The sequence below is a fragment of the Bufo gargarizans genome, chromosome 2 (assembly GCF_014858855.1).
Source record: "Bufo gargarizans isolate SCDJY-AF-19 chromosome 2, ASM1485885v1, whole genome shotgun sequence".
Taxonomy (NCBI): Eukaryota; Metazoa; Chordata; class Amphibia; order Anura; family Bufonidae; genus Bufo; species Bufo gargarizans.
Genome location: NC_058081.1, coordinates 52,507,550 through 52,531,062, shown reverse-complemented (window position 1 = coordinate 52,531,062; position 23,513 = coordinate 52,507,550). Strand labels below are relative to the sequence as shown.

The window sequence follows — 23,513 nt, the reverse complement described above, 5'->3', positions numbered from 1 at the left end:
TCATCTACCCCCATTCTTTATTTCTTATAAGGTTCTGTTAGCTGGTCTAACTATACAGCAGGTCTTATAGTAAAGATAAAAAAAACCTATGGGTTGCCCATATCAAGTTCCATGTGTCTAGTCTAACCTTCACTTAGCAATTACTGTCTTTATTTGCTTTAATACACAGTTCATAGATATGTAGAGCTCCACTTCTAAAAGCTGGCTAGATCAGTTCATAGGAAGGTTACTCACAAGGGTGGGCCTGACGACTGCACAAAAGAGAACCTGAGGCACCCCATGGTTATATATGCATGTTGTAGCACAATACCAGTTGACTGCTTGAGGTCCTTTTGGGATATGCTATAATTGTGGAGATGGGAATAGTCTTTTCACCGCTAGTTCTTATGTGTAAACCATGAATGGGTTTTGTTTGGCTAGAGACTCCCAGTCTTAGTCATGCTAATTTAGTTCTAATCAGGGTTAGACTGGTCTAAATGATTAGTAGACGATATTACAACAATGGCCTCCAAAGATCAAGCAGAAGACAACCCCATCACTTGCTACCAGGGTCTATTTTTTATGGGTTTTCTTCATAGACACCTTGGTTGCTATCTTTATGGTTCATTTAAAAGTAGCCAGGTAAATACAGATGTAAGTTGGTGCCCAGGATCTCCAGACTGACACAAGTCTTACCAAAAGAAGTCAGAGACAGCCTCAGGGTGGCCATAAACCCTCAGTGGCATTTAGCTGACAGCTATTCTTCCTGACCCTCAATACACATGTATTAGCTGAATAGGAACAGGGCGGTGACTTCTCTCCCTTGAAAACAAAGAAAGGGCCATGTTAAAAATCCAGTCTCAATCCTTCTTCCCTCAACATTTATCACTAGGGGAGAGTGAGTGCACACCCACCTTAAATATAATACACTTGGTGTTTTTTCTATTCTTGGGCACTCCTAGGAGTATGGGACCTGTAGACACTGAGTCTTATCTGTCAGTACTGAAGGGGGTGTCTCTAACCCTGGACAACCAGTGCTAGAACCCCTGATCCCACACTTCATGTCCAAAGCATGAGAAGGCAGTTCCATAGGATGCAACTATATTATATTTTCCGCTTTACGGATATGGCAGTCTTATTTAGATAACTGTTTGGCAGTGTTATTTGGATGCTTTACAGTAGTGTTATTTGGACCTTTTAGTATTGCATTATTTGTTGACTATATGATAAACCATAGACAATAAAGAGAGCACCAAGCAAACTAAGACCAGTCCATATAGAAGTGCACACTATTTAGGACCATGACCAGGTAGAGATTTTCATTTCTGGTGCACGGACTGCCAGAAGGTGCACCAAGTTAATTAAGAGGCCCGTGCCACTTAAACATTTTTGGTGCATTGTACGCCAATAGACTTTTCACTAACACTTGCGTACATAGTGCCGGTCTCTGTCTATCTGCCCCAATGTAGCTGCCACCAAATCTTGCAGTTGACAGTAACTTTTGCATCTCATGACGCCAGCAGATCAGTCTTGTGCAATGATAATGTCTGGATAAAACTTAGATTCACTTTTAATAGTGACATGACTCAAAACAAAAGGTAGGATGACTCAAAACGTGTGAAAGTTGCTTTGTGTAAGTCTATTTGGATGACCTACTTGCATCAGACATCACGTGGTCAACATGTAAGTCACTCCTACATAATAAGTCTTAATTGGGTCTAGACTGCATTCTGCTTCCATCCCCAGGCATTTAGTGGGTGGTGACTACTTACAGTCGGGTCAGGTGTACGTTCCTCATCTAAAATTTGTATTTTTCTATTTTGCCCAGAGCAATTACCCGGACCTGGTCCAGTACAAGCTGCATGTGGAAGGACAGCCATTAGTTCTACATCTGGAGAAGACAGAGTGAGTCTCCCTATTGATTGACCTTCTATTACAGTCGCCACAAGGGACAACCGGTGCCAGGAAAATGAATGTAGCTCTGTGTTTGTCTACACTTGTGGGTCAATATTTGCAGACAGAACCTACAGTATATCCTATGTAGACATTTGCATAGCTTCACAGCCACCCTCCCTTGTTTCAACGACTAACCCAAATCTGACCTTACATGTCCTGATACTTCCACTTGAAGTAACCATTTCTAGCATGTTGGAAAATCTTTCCTTGAGTATGCGTCCTACCCGATGGATGAGGTTTGTTAGATGGCTCAGAGCGGTCTATGGATTTATAGTCCATGTATTTTCTACCAGTCAGTATTTTGCTCACTCTGTTGTCTGAGGAGAGGACAGCTGAGCAGAATTGAAGGGGCACAACGCTCACGATGAGTACTTCTGCCCTTTTCGTTTTAGAGATCAGTGGCGTCTCATAAGTTTGGTAAAATGTACTCTTTCAAATAACTTAAAGTGAATGACACATTTAAAGGAGTTTTCCAGGAGTACAACATTGATGACCTGTCCTCAGGATAGGTCATCAATATCGGATAAGTGGGGGTCTGACTCCCGCCGCAGTGATTTCTCGGCCCCACACAGAGTTAATGATTGCAGCACCTAAATGCAGCTTTCACCTCCTCTGATAGGCAGATAGGGATCAGAAACAAGCAGTAAAATCAGGAATGAGTCATGCAAAGGCAGCTTCCTTATCTCCCCAAGGTTCATGGGTATAGCAAACCGTATAAGCAGGGTACTGGCTCTCCTTAAAGACACCAGCCCTGTGTGGAGACTTACTGGAAGTGCTCCGTGGTATGGAGACTTATTGGCAATGCTTCATGAGAAAATAATACGCAAGAGGTAATTCCCAAGGAAAGAGAACCATCTTGCTACTGCCACCTTGTGGAAGTGACCTTTTAACAAGCCTCTGAGTATGACAAAGGAAAACCCCAAGCCATCAGTAGAAAGCTGATTCGAGGCACTTGCTCCTTATCAGTACGGAGTATATTGTATCATGGAACTACTGTTAGGCCACAGCCTATACTTGGCATTTATTAAGTCGCCTCTGTTACATATAACCTCCGGGAGAACTCTCAATCTTTTTATCAGCCACATTAATAATTAATCTGGAACATGAAAAGGGATTTACCTGTCTATAAAGTTTGCACTGTATACATGGTTTACCCACTCATTACACTTCTGTCATAGAAGGGCTTTGTCCGTGAGTTTAGGTAATTACCCTAACACCAGGAAATGTTATAAAATAAGAAAATAACTATTATTCGCCAGTTAAACCTCCACTGCTCCAGCGCTGACGCCCCGCCTCATGTCCCCGATTGTCTTTGTTGATTTCCCTGCAGTAAAGATGTCATATACACCCATGTAATAGCTAGCAATCACTGATGGTCCACTCACTGGACTCCTAAGCCCATAATAAGCAGGGGTTTGAGAAAACAAATTACTAGCTCTGCAGAATATTTCCCATAACCCTATATATTAGTCTGCTCAGCTCCACCTGCTCCATAACATCTTACCTGCAGATTGGACTGTATTTTAAATGTGATGGTTTTCCTGAAGCATTCTTACAATTAAACATGAGCAACACCAAGAAATTGGTTCATCATATGACTCCAACCCCTTGGAATTTTTTTTTCTGCCCAGAGTACTCCAAGCACTGTATATGTTTGCCCCATATTCCTGTTTTTCATGTCTGCAATTTCGTTCCCTTATACTTAGTATCACCGCATTGTGGCAGGATGTTGACATGCAGGACTTCCTGTTTTCATCTGCTTCCTGTTGGATTTCCTAACAAAATCCAGCATGCTTTGCGCTATAATGTTAACATAGCTAACATGGATAGGGGAGGTATAGGAAGCGTCACTACTGCCAAGAGAACAATGTGGCAGGTGGAGCAAGCCCTGAGAAACATTACAGAGCAAAGTATGCTGGAATTGGTTCGAAAATGCAGCAGGAAGGACTACAACCAAAGGATGGTTGTAGTCCTCGCGGTGGCAAACCCTGCTCCAGTGTCCCCCCAGGTTGGGTGAGAAGTGGATGGAGGGGTGCACCCTTGATTTGGGGGCTCCTGATCGTGACCGGAGTGCCCTCTGTGTTAGATGAGCAGTGAGGTGCAAGGCATGACACCTGGAGGCCCGTGTCCAATATGCAAACAAATGACCAGGTTGGCTAACCAGGAGGAAGGGGCCAGGCCACCACCCCACAACTGTATCTGAGATCTGCCAATTAACTGCTTTCTGTCCATATACAGCCTTTTGAAGTACAGATACATAACAAAGCCACATTATCCATTTGTACTATGGAAAGTGCATAGTTAGCACGCATTAACCCTTTGAGCAGTGAACCACAGTGCATTATAGTATTAACCCTTTTAGCAGTGACCCACCGGATAATGGGTGTATGGGGCAAAAATATGCTGTTTGTGGGGTACTTTAGAAGATAAAAAATTTATGAAACTGGAGAACCTACTGTATTTAAGGATCAAAGTATATTAGAAAGTTGCCAAACCTTTTATTATTCAGGGTTAAGCTGCACATGCACAGGACTATTGTAATGCTTTCTTCTGTTCTTCTGCAGAGATCTAATAAGTAAGGATTTCACAGTGACCCTCTATGATGCCGATGGGACTCGGGTAACGACTAAACCACAGAATCAGGTATATAATGTCATGCAAAATAAATTAGGGTCATGGACAGTCAGGCTTAGCTCATGCCGACAAAATGTAGTATATTGCAATAGGACAGATCTCTATCCCTCTATATCACACAGCAGTAAAGAAGAAAACAGAGATTTCTTATACTGATTATTTTTTATTATATATTATTCTATATTTTATTCTATATAGCGTACATATATTAACACATACATCATGCATGATCTGTAGCTTATATGTTTATCACAGGGTGCTTCGCCTTTCTTTGTTGAACGGGGTGCTTCTTGCCTTGTTGAGCTGGTCATGTAGATCTTGCCAGTCCCACACTTAGTACACACAGCTATGAAATGGCAGCTGCATTGCTAGTTTTATTTATGCAGTATGCAAGGTCAACATGTGATAGCATGGGAAGCATTGGTATAAGGAATTGCACGAGGCATTATCCAACTTAATATGTGCCTATAGGTTCATAAGAGAAGTTTCAATCTGTTGATTGTTTCAGTAGATTAGAACGTGGGGGGTCCAGCTGCAAGGTCCTCCATCGAAAGGGACAAAAGACTGTGCCCCTTGCCTCTTCTCTTTGGAGAACAGAGCACACAGCGTACAGACACATGGGAGGAACTTATCATTCCTCCTACACCTTTTTTGACTCTTGTTTTGAAGCTTTTTTAATGCCATTGTGACTTTTTCAATGGCACTTTTAGGCCACCCTCGACAGTTTCCAAAAAGGAGGTGGGCCTGTGCCTCCTCATAAACTACATTCACACTGCAGGCCCTATTAAGACCATTGTAGCACAAGCCAGTCTTGATAAATCAGGGGCATCAAATATTTGTATGAGACAGATGACCACTCACTCTACTGTCTGAGAAGAACAGTCAGAGCAGAGCTCAACTGAGCTCTTCTGTCCCTTCATTAGTAATCGTGAGGGCCTCAGCAATGGTATCCCACCGATCACATCTTCCGACATGTCACCATTACATGTCAAAATGTTTTAGGAAATGACGGTTACGCTTCAAGGCCGCCACCTGAAGTGAGTTGTGCCAAGTATATGTTATGCCACTTGTCCTTCAAGCACCAGGTCATATGTGGGACCCCCTATAGCCACACACCTGGATCTCCTCCCTTGTTTGTGCCATATTGAATATCTCTATGAATCTTTTGCAGGATCATTGCTGCTACCAGGGTCATGTGAAGGAAGATGACGACTCCTCAGTCAGCATTTGTACGTGTACGGGGCTCAGGTAAGCTGGGACAATACACTCCCAAGTTAGATTTCAGTGATAACAGCCTGAGCACTCCAAGCTTCAATTATCTGTGTTCACTTCAGTGGTAATTATAGATAATTAGATGTAATTATGGCAAATATTGGTCTCCTGAGCCCTTGTTTTCTGTTCCCAGCTGACCACTCTGAAATGTGGCACTTTCATGTTCCATAGCACCATATTAACTTATTAGGCAACCTATGTGTCAGACTGACAGGAAGCTCTGTGCGGTGTCAGAACCCACTATAACCACCAACATCCTCTCATAATATTGACATTTCTCATCGACATCTGTGATTAAAAAAAAGGCCAGGCACTAATCTGTTCCTTGTGTGGTGGCAGACATTTTGTTTTTTGAGGCACTACAAACCAAAAAAATTTGCACCTCAAGAAATGACCCAGATCTTGCTTTAAAACAAAATCAGGATCGCGGTGCTAGCCACCATACAGTCTGAGATATAACTCCTAGAAATGGAGTTCCTGCAGATATCACTCCTGCCTGATTTCTAATAGTGGTCTGGCTCATATCTCTAGGCGCTCTATATAGCCTGCGATATTCAAAGTTTAAGAAGGGACTGCTTGCGTCGAGATGGAGGCTATTGCCAATAGTAGTAGTAAGGTGAGTATTTTTTATTTATTTTATCACTACCACTGGGGACAATAAAAACTACTGGGGGCACTCTAACTGGGGCACTGCCAGAGGACATTTTGCATATTGGTTCTATAAAGGGGGATATTTTATATACTGGGGGCTATAAAGGGGCACCGTTTATATACTGGGGGCTTAAAAGGGGCCATTTTGTTTACTGGGGCTATAAATAGGGACATTATAGCTATTGTCGGCATTATGAATACTAGGGGCATTACTGTGGGAACATATTATAAGTAATGGTGAATATTATAACTTTGGGGGCACTACTGTGGTCACATAACTACTGGAGGTGCTAAATGGGGCATTATAACTATTGGGGGCACAAATGGGGGGGGCAATATGACTACTGAGGGCACTACATGCTGCTACAGGCATCATTATTACTCCTGTGGCCACTATATAGGGGCTTTACTACTACTGGGGGCACTATAGGCTATTGTGTGGGACATTATTAGTGAGCATAATATGTAGGGCACTTCTTCTACTACTGGGGGCATGGGGTCAATGCAGGGGGCACTATTTCTAATGATGGCACTCTGGGAGAGAATTACTATTAGTGGAAATTTTATCTTACCATGGAGGGCATTATCTGTACGGTATTGTTATTTCTACAGTATAGTATTTGTGGGCATTGGGGAAGCCCAGCAGGCACAGTATTGGGGTAGCAGTGGGATAAAACTGTTAAGGCACCAGGAGGAGGCGGATGATAGAAAAGTGAGGGTCTTAAGAAGTGTGGCAGACTCTGCCAAGATGAGCCATAGCTGAAAGATGTCATCATGACGGTCTGCTTCCAATGGAGAAGAAGACGAAAAAAAAACACCTACTTCAGAGAAGACATCACTGGATATAATAGGTATCTAGTGCTGCATTCTCCTGTATGTTTGTTAGTGCTGAATTTAATGTCCATTAAAATATGCCTTTAAGATTAGGGCTGGGGGGTTATACTGTGTAGTTGTAGTATCCTTTATTATTTTTATTTGTGGGTCTCAAGCTTGAGGAACAGCTTGACGCCTTTAATCCATCTAATCCACCCCTGGAATCCATAGATGTCTTTTTCCGACATCTCAGGTAATTGGTAACATTGTCCTGTAGTCCTGCCACAATGCTTAAGCAACAAGGAGTTTTTAGTTCCCGACTGCCACATAAATGGACGATTTTCAGGAGTGGCAAACTGGGAATTTGCCTAGGGATACTATTTTCTTGGTGACCTGGAGGACTGGACCCTCAAGAACTTTCGGTGGTTGCTGTATGACTGCTATGTGATCAATGCAGTTTTTAATTGATTGTGAAGTGGGCAGATGATTTTGCTATAAAACAATCAGGTTCCATGTTGTATACCTGAAGTCGCCTACTTCATAGTAGTTCTTACTCTCTGCTGTCTTACTTGGTTGGTTGTCTGCAATTTGATTACCTAGATCCCTTTCTTCAACCGTATGTAAATCATGCTGGAGGTTTTCACACCTGGAGATGTATGAATTAAAGGGGTTGTCTGTTTACATAAAAAATGGGCAACCCCTTTAAAGTAGTGCTCCTGGTGGCAGACATGTTTCTGGACTTGGTCAACTATCCCGTTGAAGAACACTCCAGCGAGCCTCTCCCCAGCTTGAAATATTTGATCAAAGTTTCAAGTTTCCTCAAGTGTCTTTATTTTTCTTGGCAGTGGTCTTATCCATACTAGGAACCGCAGATTTATGATTGAGCCACTGAATCGGACGGACAATGGAGAACATGCCGTGTTTGAGCCCAAGGAGGAGACTCCAAGAACCTGCGGAGTGACTAATACTACCTGGAGAGAAGGAAAAACTTCCAAATCCTCGCGATCTGGCAATTCAGAGGTAAGACAAGTGGGATCCACCAATCTCCAACTGGCCGTATGTAACGTAGTTTTCAGTGAGACATTTTGACATATTTGCTGAGACTTTTTTAAGCAGTTAAGTATCCCTCTAGAGCACCTGAGCTGTCTGCAAGCCACTTCTATCCCTCTCTCCATTTACTAATGTAATTTCGCCCCTCCCCGGCATGCGAAGAGTGTCATTCCTGAATAGTGACAGCTCTCATATGAACAATGAAGATCAATTCACAGATCGGGTATACACTTTTTTGCAGAATGGCTATAAAGACCTGGCGGGTCATCAGGAGCTGGTGTGGAGTTGAGGCATCGCTTATTTGTACCCCATTGTGGCACAACCTAAAGCTTGTGAATATAAGGGACTTGAAGTGCTGCCAGTATTGGAGGACGAAGAAAGTTCAGTATTTACATCAGGTGGTTAGTGGTGGACAAATTCTGTCCTCAATGGAAATAGGGCAGAGGGCAGATATGGGTGAGGTGGCTTGGTATGCATATTTCCAATTGAGGTTTGCACTCTCTAGCACTTCTAGTCACCTTCTTTCTATAGATTCTCCTGAATTTTTACACAATCTTATTATTAAGAAAACTGCTACAAAAATCAAAATGTCATATTGTTATAGACACTTAATGAAACACTTTTTTATGGGTCTTCTTTCTCCAGGACAGAAGTCCTGGTCTTTGCTACTTTCAGAGGTGGGTCCCCCAGATTGGGAGACTATAGGGGAAAGCTTAAAATATGTTTCACACAATTTTAATCACACTGTTGTACAATTTAACATTCTGCACAAAATATATGTGACACCTATGTGGTTATATAGAAGAGGACTTAGGACCTCCTCTGATTGCCCACGCTGTGGCGACCCCGGGGCAGATCACCTACATCTGTTCTGGGATTGCCCGATGATGGGTAGTTATTGGAGATCAGTCCAGACCACCTTGGCTTGCAAACTGAATATGCTTGTTCCTTTGTCCCCCAGGATATGGGTCCTGGGAGACCTATCGGAGGTTAACTATCAGCCCATAAATCGTCAATTACTGATTAAGGTTATGTTCCTGGCCAGGCTTATTGTTGCTAGATTGTGGTTTAGCTCCACCATTCCAGATTGCGGTAACTGGATGGCTCTGGTTGAGAAGGTGAAAAACTACGAGAAGATTTTGTACAAACAAAGAGGAGCCTACTTAAAATGGATTGGTCTGTGGGAAGAGTGGGTTACGGTTTAATTAATTAATTTTAATTTTTTTTTTTTTTTTTTTTCCCTGCAAGGCTGGGAGGGGGGGGGGGGTGGCTGGGGCGGGTTGGGGATGATCTATATTATAAATGTCATGCTGATATGTATTTTTTGTATTATAAATAAAATATGGAGATTAAAAAAAAAAAAAAAAAAAAAAAAAAAAGATCAATGATAAATGAGAGATCTTTGCCTTCATTCACACTGATCAATTTTTGTTACGATGACTTGATCCCAGGAGCACAGTTGTCGCCACAAAGACTGCTAGCAGCTACCGCTAGGGGGAGCTTGTTGCATTATGTGAGGAAACCTATGAATAACAGTTTCCCTGCAGTGCCACTGCAGGAGAAACTAAGTACTACACGATGTCCATTACAGTCAATGTGGTGTCTGTAATTCGAGGTAGGTCCTCCAGAACAAGAAGCACTATCTAACTTCTATCTACTTTGTACAAATAATCCCCCTTCCTCTATGACCTAAGAATTCCCCAGGATATAACTTAAATGTCTGACGGATGCAGATCCCAATTCTGGGGCCTGCGTCTATCTGAAGAGCAGAGGTTCCCAAACCCTGTCCCTCCGAGTGGGGTGGCCACCATCTACTGCGTCCAAGCACAGAATGAATGGAGAGGTGGTTGTGCACACCTCTCTCCATTAATTTCTATGGGAGTTATGGGGAAAAGTGTGTTTCTGTGACTCCTATAGAACTTGTTGGATGGAACTACACGTTAAATTTCCTCCTGGATGCAGCGCATGACCAGGCAGGAACCTCCATTCTTCCAGATGTAGGACCATCAGCTAACACAGATTTATGGCATCTCCTATAGATGTGCCATAAATGACTAAGATGGGAATACTTCTTCTTTGGCTATCAAATTAACTTTATTATTAGCCATACTAGTAATAGGAATGATGACTACATTATATACATTCTATAAAGTAAGAGGAATCAGACACATGCATACTCATGCCGTAAATACCAGCGGCCCCGTGGCATACCTTCCATGGAGACAGACCACGCAACTGCTTTGGGGCTCGGCAGGAAGGCAGGGCCTGATGCAGAACTCCTTCTTCTCTTCCTAATAGGAAAATACTGCTTTTTCATGCAGCTGCAGCTAGGAGGGAGTTCAGTGCAAAGAGATTATTACAGCTTCCACTGCAGTCAATGGTAACTGTATACATTCCTATGCACTGTGCTTCCCCTAGTGGTGGCTTCAGGTGGTGATTTTTTTTATATATTACCCGAAGAGAAGCAGTGATTTAGATCTGTATGGGGGGAATTTATCAGTGTATTTATGCCAGTTGTCCCAAGTAAATACTTTGAGACATTTGGTCAGATAAAGTAGATGAGGCCAAGGGAGAATTTTTTATTAAAATTTTTTCTTAATTAAAATTTCTTCTGGCTAATTAATTAATTAATTCACCTTGGTGCCTGGGAGTGATGGGGGCACGTGTACTGGGAAACTGGGTGGGGCAGGGGTTTTGGATGGGGCCGTATGAGATCTGTTTACATCCCTGCAACAGCCTCTTGTATGTTTCTGTTTGGGATACGTCTTTTTTATATATTTTTTTTATTTATGTTTTATTCCAGAAACAGAACTTTCTAAAATCTCAGAAATATATCCACCTATACATGGTGGCCGATGTACGCATGGTAGGTATTACAAGTGTTAGTATATACTGTACCAATGCTGTATACAGGGGTCACACTAGTCTTAAATTATAATTTATTATTTATTACTAGATTATTATTTTATTACTGCACAGATCATAGTATGTCTGCTGCTGAGAACACATAGTATTACATGGAGCCCAACCAAAGGAATAGAGCAACCATGGAAAACACAATTACTCCAATTCTTTAATGTGTAATGTTACATGTGGCCACTAGATGGCTCTGAGTGATAATATATGTGCAGCAATATTCCAGAAATGTCGATATTAATAATTTGATTTTTTTTTCATTTTTAGTTTAAGAAATATAATAGCAGCGTAGAAAGTGTTAAACAGAGGATATTTGAGATTGTTAATTATGTGAATGAGGTGAGTATTTGCAAAAGACCTGCTGTCTGTTTAATGTGATCATTTTATTTGATAGTGATTTGTTGGAGGGGTAGACACAGAGAGCGGAGGTCCCCTTGATCTTCAGTATAAAACAGTACTCATTTAATGCATGAGTTTTAATCGGTATGCATTGACCATGCAGATAATGTGGAAACTGGAAGTTGCTATCTAGATAACATATGAGAGCAAACCACTGTAACTCCACAGGAGACCGCCAGCGCCCTCTTTGTACCAGCCAGCGCCCCTAGATTTCAGTCTCTGTCCCATAAGTGTTAATGTCAGCACCAGAGTCTCCAGGAGTTAGCACCATCCTCTGATCACTGCGGGTATTTTCTATTGTATGTCCCTTTAATATCCCTCTGGTTATGGTCATAGTGGCATGCTTATAAATGGCTTGAAGGGAAGGTGTTACCAAAAAATGACCTATTGTTTAAATCACATTTTTGTGTTCAACATATTATTTTTTTATATATATATTTTTTTTCATGTTTCCATGTGACTATCTTAATTTTTTTTTAATTGTATATAATCCTGCAATTTTCACAAGGGCCACTAGGTCTAATAATAGGTCATGATTTCCTTTTTTGTGCAGATCACTTTTCAGTAGTTATTATCAGTATCATCAATTGCAGGATTACAATGACGAGTAACAACCCTGTATAGATAACACAGGATCAGCTTATCTGCTCCCTCCTGACCTCTGCACAGGTCACAGAGCATGCCTAGATACATCTCCCATAGAAGTCAAGGAGGTCCCCTCCATTGTGTCTATGAGGCCCATGAGGCTACTCTCCAATGAACAGGAAGCTTTGACATATTTTAGGCCTAGTGGCCAGCGGGAAAATTGCAGGATTATATACATTTTTTTTTTTTTATATAGTGACATGGAAAATTAAGAAAAACTCACCAAAAAGTATAAAAACATATGTTTAATACTGACAGGACAGCACATTCCCACTGCAATTGCAGTGACCTCCAAAGGAGCCTGTGTAGAGGATAGGAGTGGTAGTGGCCCTGTTGAAGTGTTGTGTCATGGTGTACTCCCTCAGGCCGTTGCTCCCTGGGGATCGGCGCAGTGGAATTATAGTACTGAAGGATGAGGCTAGTGTTGAACGTAACACGGTCCTTTATACTAAGTGTAACATAGGACTTCAAATACCTACAGTAGCAGCAGGTTTTAGTGCAATTCTTCTCTGGCACAAGCAAGGAATCTGGAGGCAGGTTGGACGGCTGCAATTCTGCACTTAGGTGATACAGGCCTAGTGGTTGTTTGGTGATGGGTGGCTTGGCTGTAGTCCCTCACCTTACAGCAGTGTCTGTAGGTGCTGACGCAGCAGTTCATGTTGCTGTCCGGAATCTCAATGCTTCACCTGAGAACAATTAGAGTAGTTCTCTCTGGAGAATTTGGTAACAGGAGCAGGAGCTTTGCAGGTTGCTTCCTCTCCTCTCTGTGTCCACAGGGAGCAGGACCAGCCCACTTCCTGCCAACCTCGCTGGTAGCTACAGCCAGAAGCAAACAGTAAAAAACATAATACATAACAATACACAACTTGTAGTACTCCCAGGTCTGGGGTACAGCGCAATCAGCAGAGAGCTACCTAGGGCAGAGTTTACTACACAGGTATTACAGTATGCAAGGCATGATGGGAGATGTAGTCTCTGCATAAAACTGACACGACAGACTCAAGCAAAAGCAGGCCGGCGATGACAACAAACAGCACGCGACTGGACCATTTTGCATTAGAGCAGCTGGTACACCTTTCAGATATGCTATTTTATTCTAATCCCGGCTTCTTGAAAGCCACCATTTAGTAGTTCCAGGTGTCATTTCTTTGTCACATTGAGCACAGGTGGCATTGGCATGGATTCTGTGTACATAACTATGATGAAACATGTCTCATTCAAGGTGTACAAAGCCTTAACCACCTTTGTGGCGCTGAACGGTCTGGAAGTCTGGGAGAAGAAAGACTTGTTTGAGGTGTCCACGTCGGCCAGTACAAACCTCGATCGCTTCAGCAGCTGGAGGAAAAGCGACCTTCTGCCAAGAAAAGCTCATGACAATGCCCAGTTCATAACGTAAGACCTCCCAAATTATACTGTTCCAATCCCAAAATGTGTAAGCCCCTATACTATGTGATGAGGAAGCCACTAGCTTCAAGGACTGTAGAAGCAAAAGCCAAGCAATTATGGCTCCCAAGACCATATGAATACACCCGAAGCTCACCAAGAACTGTTCTTTTTACAGGGACATTGACTTTGAGGGCTCCACAGTTGGGCTAGCATTTGTGGGCACCATGTGTAGTGACTCCCACTCTTCTGGGGTAATTCAGGTGAGTTCTACTGTATATATTGAGCTTTTTTTTTCTTAAAGGGTTAATCTCAATGACAAAGACCCTTGACAGTTTGCAGTCAGCTTAGATTGCAGTAGAGAAACATTGGGGGAGATTTATCAAACTGGTGTAAAGTAGAACTGGCTTAACAACCAATCAGATTACACTTTTCATTTTCCACAGCTCTTTTGAAAATGAAAGGTGGAATCTGATTGGTTGCTACGGGCAACTAAGCCAGTTCTACTTTACACCAGTTTGATAAATCTCCCTCAATGTCTTTATTTTCTTTCTTTGATGTAGCATCTTTTTTTTTATTTTAAAAAACATCCTTGGAGGCGGCCATTTTGGAGACACAATTCCATCCTATATTTTATGCACTGACAGCGGCTTATCTCCAAGGAGAACAAAAGGATCAGGCGCTCGATCCCTCTCTTCTCCAACGCCATCTGTTTGGGAGAGTCAGGAGTTCCCCACAAACAATGGATTGTCAGACACTCAAACAGACGATTCAGACTATAATAGCCTAATGTATATGGGGATCTTGAAAGGGTTGGGCAAAAATGGGGGGCAGGTTGGCAAACACCCCCATTTGGCTGGACCTGTAATAAAAAGATTACTTACCTGCTTCCTGGTGCCAGCTCCTTGCTCCTTCTCCTCCAGGCCGACAATGTCTGCTGGGCTCCCTCAATGCCAATATTCAGTTTAATATCGCTGCCTACAGCCAATCACTGGTCTTAGCGGAGACCCGATCCCCTTCTGTCTTGTGACCATTTGTCATGGTGTAAGGGGAGCCAGTCACCGTCACGTGGAGAAATAGCGTGGAGCCGGTCACAGTCCTGGAGGAGAAGGAGCGGGGAGCCGGTCACAGTCCTGGAGGAGAAGGAGCGGGGAGCCGGTCACAGTCCTGGAGGAGAAGGAGCGGGGAGCCGGTCACAGTCCTGGAGGAGAAGGAGCGGGGAGCCGGTCACAGTCCTGGAGGAGAAGGAGCGGGGAGCCGGTCACAGTCCTGGAGGAGAAGGAGCGGGGAGCCGGTCACAGTCCTGGAGGAGAAGGAGCGGGGAGCCGGTCACAGTCCTGGAGGAGAAGGAGCGGGGAGCCGGTCACAGTCCTGGAGGAGAAGGAGCAGGGAGCCGGTCACAGTCCTGGAGGAGAAGGAGCAGGGAGCCGGTCACAGTCCTGGAGGAGAAGGAGCGGGGAGCCGGTCACAGTCCTGGAGGAGAAGGAGCAGGGTGGGCCGGTCACAGTCCTGGAGGAGAAGGAGCGGGGAGTCGGTCACAGTCCTGGAGGAGAAGGAGCAGGGTGGGCCGGTCACAGTCCTGAAGGAGAAGGAGCAGGGAGCCGGTCACAGTCCTGGAGGAGATGGAGTGGGGAGCCGGTCAAAGTCCTGGAAAAAAACCTGCTTTCTTTCCAAACCCCTTTTAACTATCCTGCCTTATCTAGGCCTTTAGCAATACAATACAGTTGTCATTAACTCTTCCATATTTCAAGATTTTTTGGGATAGTAAAAGAAAACATCTGCTGTATTTGTGCATTACCTGCTCACTAATGAATTGCCTTTTAATGCTCCCCTTTTCCTAGGATCACAGTAAGCAGTCCATTGCAGTTGGAGCTACCATTGCTCATGAGATGGGACACAATCTAGGAATGAATCATGACTCCAGCTCATGTTCCTGCTCTGCAGATTCCTGTATCATGGCACCAAGTCTGAGGTGAAGTTTTTATCTGGAGGTTTCACCCATACATCATTAAAAATACCTACTGACAACTTTAATCTACAACATCTCCTATCATATCTTCACGCTGCCAACAGTAATGATGCAACTAAGGCTACTTTCACACTCTCGTTTGGTGCGGATCTGTCATGGATCTGCACAAACGCTTCAGTTCAGATAATACAATCGCATGCATCCGTTCAGAACGTGTCTGTGAAGGCTTCTCATTTATCCAGGTCATGGTATATATCTGTAAAGAATATATCAAGGCAACTGGACTTACTGTAGATTTCTTGAAAACGTTTCACTCGTTCTTCCAACAAGCTTTCTCAAATCTGAGTGACTGTACAAAAATTCTCTGGGAATAAATATCTAACTAGATAACTCAATTCAGTTGCATATTTATTCCCAGAATTCTTGTACAGTCACTCAGAATTGAGAAAGCTCGTTGGAAGAACGAGTGAAACGTTTTCAAGAAATCTACAGTAAGTCCAGTTGCCTTGATTTATTCTTTACAGATATATCCGATCAGAAAGGATCCGTTTGTATTATCTGTAACATTGCCAAAATGGATCTGTCTTGAACACCATTGACAGTCAATAGAGGACGGATCCGTTTTCTGTTGTGCCAGATTGTGTCAGTTTGCAAGCAGCGTTTTGGTGTCCGCCTCCAGAGCGGAATGGAGGCGGAGCGGAGGCAAACTGATGCATTCTGAGCGGATCCTTTCCCATTCAGAATGCATTAGGGCAAAACTGATCCGTTTTGGACCGCTTGTGAGAGCCTTGAAAAACGGATCTCACAAACGGAAACCAAAACGCCAGTGTAAAAGTAGCCTAAGGCTTCATTCAGATAGTGACCAGACACGACTGCAGAAGTGAACCGAACTTAGATCACCCTAAGGTTCTATGACTAAGCTTAATTCAGTTGGACAAGGTGGATTCTAGATTTTATAAAAGCGGGCCATTCATAACAACCGTAGATAGAGGATAAATATCTACTGGGGGTGCGACAACTGGGACCTCCACCATTCACAAGAACTGGGGACTCCCCTTCTCACATTTTGTGACTAGGCGATGAGTTCTTATGGTCAGACAACCCCTTTAAGACTATCTAGAGAAGGCCTACATCTCATATTCCATTCAATGCAGGTATCTTGAGGAAGACATGTCATTCTATATGTAATTTATTTTATTTTATTATTTTACAGCTATAAAACACCATTTTTCTTCAGTTCATGCAGCCTCGGCAACTTTCAGGAGTTCATCTATGACCGAATGCCAGAGTGCATGAAAGATGTTCCATTAAAGCAATATGTTATGTCCCCATCAGTATGTGGAAATAAATTCACCGAGCTAGGAGAAGACTGCGACTGCGGCACCGTGACGGTAACAACACAGAACTGTGTCAAACAAGAAATGATAAAAGTAACATATCTGAAGACTCCATGTTGAGTCAGGCAGAACAGGAGTAGGTTGGTTATGAAGTACCACAGTCATAAAAGAACATGGAATAATACAAATTTCATATGATATTTAATTGTTAAGCTACAGTCCTCCTACCAGAAAAAATTCTGCTTGTGTCCACAGAGCAGTTTTTCTTGGTCATGTTCTCTATCAGAAAAGTGTTAGGAACGCTATATCGCATGGCAGCCACTGAGATCTCCATTTGTTTTTCATCTGCTATGGAAAATGTCTGATGATGAGCTGATCATAGAGTGCCCCACTATTGGGATCCCTAGCTTTTTTGTAGTCTATGTGGGAATATTGCAGCAAGTGTCCAGTTCCGCTGCAGTGCCCCGCCAGGGGAGTTTAAGTATTGCAAAATTACTTTTTGATGCCATAGGCTGACGGACTGTTCCTTGGCTTCAACTAAGGTTTGCCATTTGTCCGCAAACCTTGCAGGGGCTTCTAGCTCAGAGGGATAGGGATTGGTTTAACAAATGTTTTGTTGTTGTTGTTTACGTGGGGACCCTTCTTTTATAGAGAGGTCCTGCCATAGACTGCATCCTTTTTTGAGTGGCACACTATTTTTTATTCACAGAGGCACATTCTTGGGGCTGTCCATGGTCATGCCAGATCCTCCACAGTGAAAGTGACTCTTTGTAGTTGCTCTCCACATTATACATGACAATCAGCCCCTATAAGATATCCCTGCATAATTGACTTGTCCATCATTCTGGTCATTGTCCTTCAAGAATAGTCTTGACATGGTCAAGCATCCTGGAAACACCTAATTTCACAGTCTTCAAGCCTTTTCCTCAGCGCGTAAAAAAAAAAAGTGATGTTCTTCAAGATTTTCTTAATGTCTTGCAGGAATGCACCAATGTTTGCTGTGATGCTGCCACATGTAAGTTCAAGGTCGATGTCGAGTGTGCAGATGGGGAGTGCTGTGCTCAGTGTAAGGTGAGTGAAGCTCTTTATGATCTACTTGCACGTTTATTGACAGAGATTACCATGTTAGGCCTCATGCACACGACCGTTGTTGTGTTCCGTTCCGCAAAATGGGGTTCCGTTGTTCCGTGATCCGTTTCCGTTTTTGTTTCCGTGTGTCTTCTTTTATTTTTGGAGGGGAGGATCACCAGACATGAAGGGAAGTAAAAAAAAGTTTAAGTCAAGTTTGCCATGCAAATGATAGGAAAAAACCGGACGCGCGGACGCGGATGACAATCTTGTGTGCCTCCGGGTTTTTTCACGGACCCATTGACTTGAATGGGTCCGCAAACCGTTTCCCGTGAAAAAAATAGGACAGGTTATATTTTTTTGACGGACTGAAACCACGGATCACGGACGCGGATGACAAACGGTGCATTAGGCGAGTTTTCAACGGACCCATTGAAAGTCAATGGGTCCGCAGAAAATCACGAAAAACGGAACAACGGACACGGAATGAAACAACGGTCATGTGCATGAGGCCTAACTGATATGAAATTAACTGAAATTAACTTGAGAGATACTTGAGTTTCTTAACATACTCCATGACCACGTGGGGATTATTCTTTGTATAACTAATGCATGTCTCATAAATGGAGGAGTGATATGTGCCAGTGTGGATCACAGTAAATTGGTTTGTGGTGGTTAGTGTGCTTAGTAGCATCAGTAATCCATGGATGGATCCATGGATAGCTAGATAGTTGAGGCTTGACCTCCTCACATTTCAATCCTATGGATGGACAATCCGATCGAAAAGTTTTTATTGTCTTACCAAATGGACCAATTGACAGGTAGATGAGGTTTTTTACTAGAAAGGTCTTAATTATTCGGGCCAATGCAGGTGCAAGGATCTACATGCAAATGTATATGAATGTGTTCTTCACTTAGAATTATGTTCTCAGGTTGACAGTGTTATTTCTTGGCAGATTAAAAAAGCAGGTTCTGTGTGTAGACCCGCTAAAGACGACTGTGATCTGGCCGACATGTGTGATGGAGAATCTCCAGAATGTCCCAGTGACCGCTTCATATACAATGGCCACCCATGTAATGAGGGCGAAGGGGTCTGTTACAATGGACAGTGCCCAATGCTGGAAAGGCAGTGCAGTCAACTGTGGGGACCAAGTAAGTAAGCACTCAATCTAGAAATAAAAGTTCAATCTCCAGAGGTGATAAGGCTTCTTTACCATAAGAGCTGTGAATCTGTGGAATAGTCACCTCGGGAGATGTTCAAATCAGGCACCTTTGGTGGCTTAGATTATCTTAATTAGAACAGTGTGTCTGTGAAGGTTCTCATTCATCTAGGTCATGGCATATCAGCAGTAATAAGGTGTTTTGCTAGTCATCTGACCCTTTTTCTCAATTAGACAGCCAGGAGGACGTCTAGAGAAACATTTTTGAGAAAAAATCCAGTTGCTCTGACTTATTACTACACAAATGAGCCCTACTCCCTCTGTCCATTCATAGGGAACGAATGTGAACCCTGCCTGCCCCACCCACTCAGAGAAAGCCTGAGAGTCCTGCTTTTTCACCCACACAAAGCTCTCCCTGCATACAAACTCATCCAGGAAAATCTGTCAATTAGCAACAGTCTATGAATGGGTGGAGGAAGCAGGACTCATAGACTTACTTTATGAATGTGGGGGACTCACATGCTTTCTTTATGAAAGGGTTAGGAAGCAGGTCTCACAGGATTTATTTTAGGGGATGAAGGAAGCAGGACTCACAGGCTTTCTCTATAAATGGGTGGGGAAGCAGGACTCACAGGCTTTGAATGGATGAGGGCAGTAGGACTCACAGGCCTTATTTGAGTGGATGGTGGAAACTCATAGACTTTATTTGAGTGGAAGGGGGTAGCAGGACGCTCAGATTTTATTTGATTGGAAGGGGGGCAAGACTCACAGGCTTTTTCTATGAATCCCCAAGTTCAGATAGAGTAGCAAAGGAGACCCAACAGATTGCTTTAAAATGTTTCCCCTTGCCTATCTCTGAACCTTGGATGTCCTCCTCTTACAACCATAGTCCTTTTCCCAGTGCTGCCTATGGTGCCTAAAGGCATATCCAGCCCTGCCTAACTTATACAACATGAGACCCTAGAGCAGGGGTGGCCAAACTTACAGACACAAAAAGCCCCCAAAAAAAGTATGACTGCCAGGAGCCACAAGATATACATTTACACATGTGTCACCCTATTTTTCACCCTACAAGATGCTCCTAGGTTTTAACAAAGAGAAATAAGAGAAAAAATATATTTTTCATCAGACCTCAGATTAGACTCCTAAATCAGATCCCCAATCCTCATCTGACCTAAAATAAGATCCCCAAACCTTATCAGACTTCCAAATCAGACCCCTCAGTGTCAGACTCTTAGTACTCAGATCTCCCCCCAATGCTCAGATCTCCCCCCATGCTCAGATCTGACCCCCCATGCTCAGACCTGACCAACCCATGCTCAAACAAGACCCCCCATGCTCAGATCTGCCCCCATGCTCAAATCTGAACCCCTATGGCTCAGATCAGGACCCCCCCCCCCCCCACCATGATCAGATCAGACACCCATTGCCCAGATCAGGACCTCCCCCCTCCATGCTCAGATCAGAAACTCCCATGCTTAGATCAGAGCCCCATGCTCAGTTCTATAATTTAAAAAAATCTCTTCCCTCTCCTGACCAGGCACTGGGCTCCTGCTCGGCGCCTGCTACTTTGCAGGTCTGACACGCTCTCCACTGTGACCTGATGAGCACAACGTCAGGTCATAGTGCGTGTCTCCATGTGCTACGTTCTCACACTGTGTGCATCAGGACGTAGTGGAGAGTGAGCTGGAGCTGCAAAGTAGCAACAGTGCCCGATTAAGAAAAGAGATCTGAGCATGGGGTGGAGAGTGAACCGGCCTGACTGCTTCCCGGCTCCACAGCTAGAGCCGCACTTGAAGAAGCAAAGAGCCACATGCGGCTCAAGAGCCACGGTTTTGGCCACCCCTGCCCTAGAAGAACTGCAGATTCAGTGAACAAGACATACTGAGACTTTGAAGAACATCAGAAGTCTATCATGACTCTCTATTTGTGCCATAACATCTTGAAGTCACCACATCACATTTTGTACTATAGGTGGGGTGGTTGGAGAAGACAAGTGTTTTAATGTAAATCAAAGAGGAAACAACTATGGACACTGTAAGCAGTTGGAAGGCCGTTATATTGCATGTGAGCCTACGTGAGTACAAAATCCCTGGAACTTTTTATACAAGGCGGACAGTAGATAGCTGTAGAGATAATTCTGTCTTTAGTACCAATATTCCACGGTAACAAATCATCCATTTGTTATAAAGTTCAGATTACATTGGGATTTGTGCAAGATCTCCATAGGGTGCAACCACTGAATCAGAGCCAACAGGACAGTACTGCACTTTTTGAAGGGGTTGTCCAGAATTTGAGAAACATGGCTGCTTTCGCCAAAAAAAAACACCTCTGCATCTCAGCTCTACTGAAGTGAATGGGGCTTACCTACAATACCACACACAACCTGGACAGGACATGTGTGGCACTGTTTTAACGCTGGAGAACTCCTATAAAGGGCCTACTTCTCCCCAGAAATCCTGCCACTCTAAGTCATGATATGCATCCATTATTGTATATTTTCCCTATTGAGGTGCTTAGGGCTGACCTGCAATATCCAACATCACCCATAAACTAGAGTGGCGCTACTTCTGGAATCCAAAAGCAGACATGTTGTTTTTTATTCCACTATTTTGGTATCCATTAATATTATTTTAAATTTTATTTACATTAGTTAGGATGCAATTATTGTTGAATCCAAGTAAATTAGGAAATCTTTATGGTATGAGGAGAAGGACCCTTTCCAATTTGAATTAATATTTACAGGAAAAGAATACTTTAATCCATATGAATGGTATCAAATTGAATAATCATATAAAATAATCAAAATAAAACATAAAAGGCTTCCCATGAGGGAGCCCAAAACAAAATACTAAACAAATTATTTTTTTTACACAGGGAACTTAAGTGTGGAGTGCTCTACTGCTCTGGAGGCAGTGACAATCCTAGCATTTATGCTTCCGTTGCCATGTTTTCAAATTGTCGGGGGGTTCTTGCACCCGGTGGAATGGTCGAAAATGGAACGAAGTGTGGAGATGGCATGGTAAGTGCAAGTCAAGAGCGAAAGAAGCATTGCACTATGTTAAATTCTGCTTCAGTGAATTTGTTATGCTAGCGACCATCTGTAATCGGTTGGGAGGCCCGGCAGCAAGTGTTTGGTAGTCCTACAGCACACCCACAGGCAAAATGAAGCATTAAGCATTTTGCATTAAAAGCAGTGGGCGATATTATGCACAGACAGGTCAGGGCCTCATAATTAGTATTGATATCAGGTATAATGAGCTGGAATACTAGCTGTTACTCCTTACCCGCTGCTATCTGCCTCTCCGTGGCGGTTACGGCTGGCGGAAAGCTTACATGTCATCCTGCACTGATTCACCGGCAGTCTGGAGTCCCTTTGCTTCTTCCTTACGGGCACAACCACCAGCTCCATCCACTCCACACAGACAGAGGCCTGCTTCTTGCCTCCCTCAGCCCCCCTCTGCCTGTAGGGTACGTGCTCTTTTTCCAATAATTTAAGGGTAAGCGCACGCACCTTTTTTTTTTAACATTAATTTTATGCACTTATATAGCACTGACATATTCTGCAGCTCTTTACAGACATTAGCATCATGCTGTCCTCAATGGGGCTCACAATCAGAGTTCTCTATCAGTATGTCTTTGAAGTGTGGGAGGAAACTGGAGAACCCAGAGGAAACCCACACAAACACGGGGAAAACATAAACACCTAGATCTTCTCCATTCTGTAACTGGCCACCACAGGGTATTTAAGGCAACTTCGTCTATGGAAGGATGCCTGAGAAATAGGTTCTGGTTTCTTGCAAAGGTGCGCTACTTGTGCAACGGGGCGGCCTCCCCCCGGGGCCCTCTATATATCGCGTCCCAGGTGTAGAAAATGCAGAGTGGTGTAATTGTGCGGCCCAAATGTCTCCGTATGTGTGTCACGGTGCTCCTACCTGGATACCGCTGGACCCCAGGCTTTGGCTCTGAAGCAATAAATAAAGGGAATAATTGAGGGACTAAGGAAGAACTTGAGTCCAGACCTTAAGATGAAGTTCAATGGCAGCTTTACTTGAGTAAACATTTTTCTAAAACAGATTTCAGGCTTTATCTTGGTTCCAGCAGGCTTTAGCATTAAAATGGCAGGCAAACTCAACTCTGCTATATCTGTTTCTCTCTGACTCTGCTGTACTGACAGGCTGGCTGTATAACTCAGCTTCTTCTGTATGCTACACTTCCCTTTGTAGTCTGACTCTAGGTTATGCCAGGGAAATTTCCTCCTGGCTCCTGAGGCTTTAAGCT

The 23,513-nt window shown here is 43.4% G+C and overlaps 1 protein-coding gene across 1 annotated transcript in view; it reads left to right on the top strand.

The window, feature by feature from the left end:
• LOC122927247 (zinc metalloproteinase-disintegrin-like crotastatin) overlaps positions 1 to 23,513 on the top strand; it is a 40,078-nt gene that overhangs the window by 6,229 nt on the left and 10,336 nt on the right. Inside the window, exons 3-16 of the mRNA XM_044278919.1 lie at positions 1,808 to 1,884; positions 4,500 to 4,578; positions 5,741 to 5,817; positions 8,151 to 8,325; positions 11,159 to 11,221; positions 11,539 to 11,610; positions 13,538 to 13,707; positions 13,877 to 13,961; positions 15,540 to 15,670; positions 16,881 to 17,058; positions 17,986 to 18,075; positions 19,029 to 19,224; positions 21,207 to 21,309; positions 22,110 to 22,254. Of these exons, the coding sequence (XP_044134854.1) occupies positions 1,808 to 1,884; positions 4,500 to 4,578; positions 5,741 to 5,817; positions 8,151 to 8,325; positions 11,159 to 11,221; positions 11,539 to 11,610; positions 13,538 to 13,707; positions 13,877 to 13,961; positions 15,540 to 15,670; positions 16,881 to 17,058; positions 17,986 to 18,075; positions 19,029 to 19,224; positions 21,207 to 21,309; positions 22,110 to 22,254 (1,641 nt within the window). The remainder of the gene's footprint in view (positions 1 to 1,807; positions 1,885 to 4,499; positions 4,579 to 5,740; positions 5,818 to 8,150; positions 8,326 to 11,158; positions 11,222 to 11,538; positions 11,611 to 13,537; positions 13,708 to 13,876; positions 13,962 to 15,539; positions 15,671 to 16,880; positions 17,059 to 17,985; positions 18,076 to 19,028; positions 19,225 to 21,206; positions 21,310 to 22,109; positions 22,255 to 23,513) is intronic.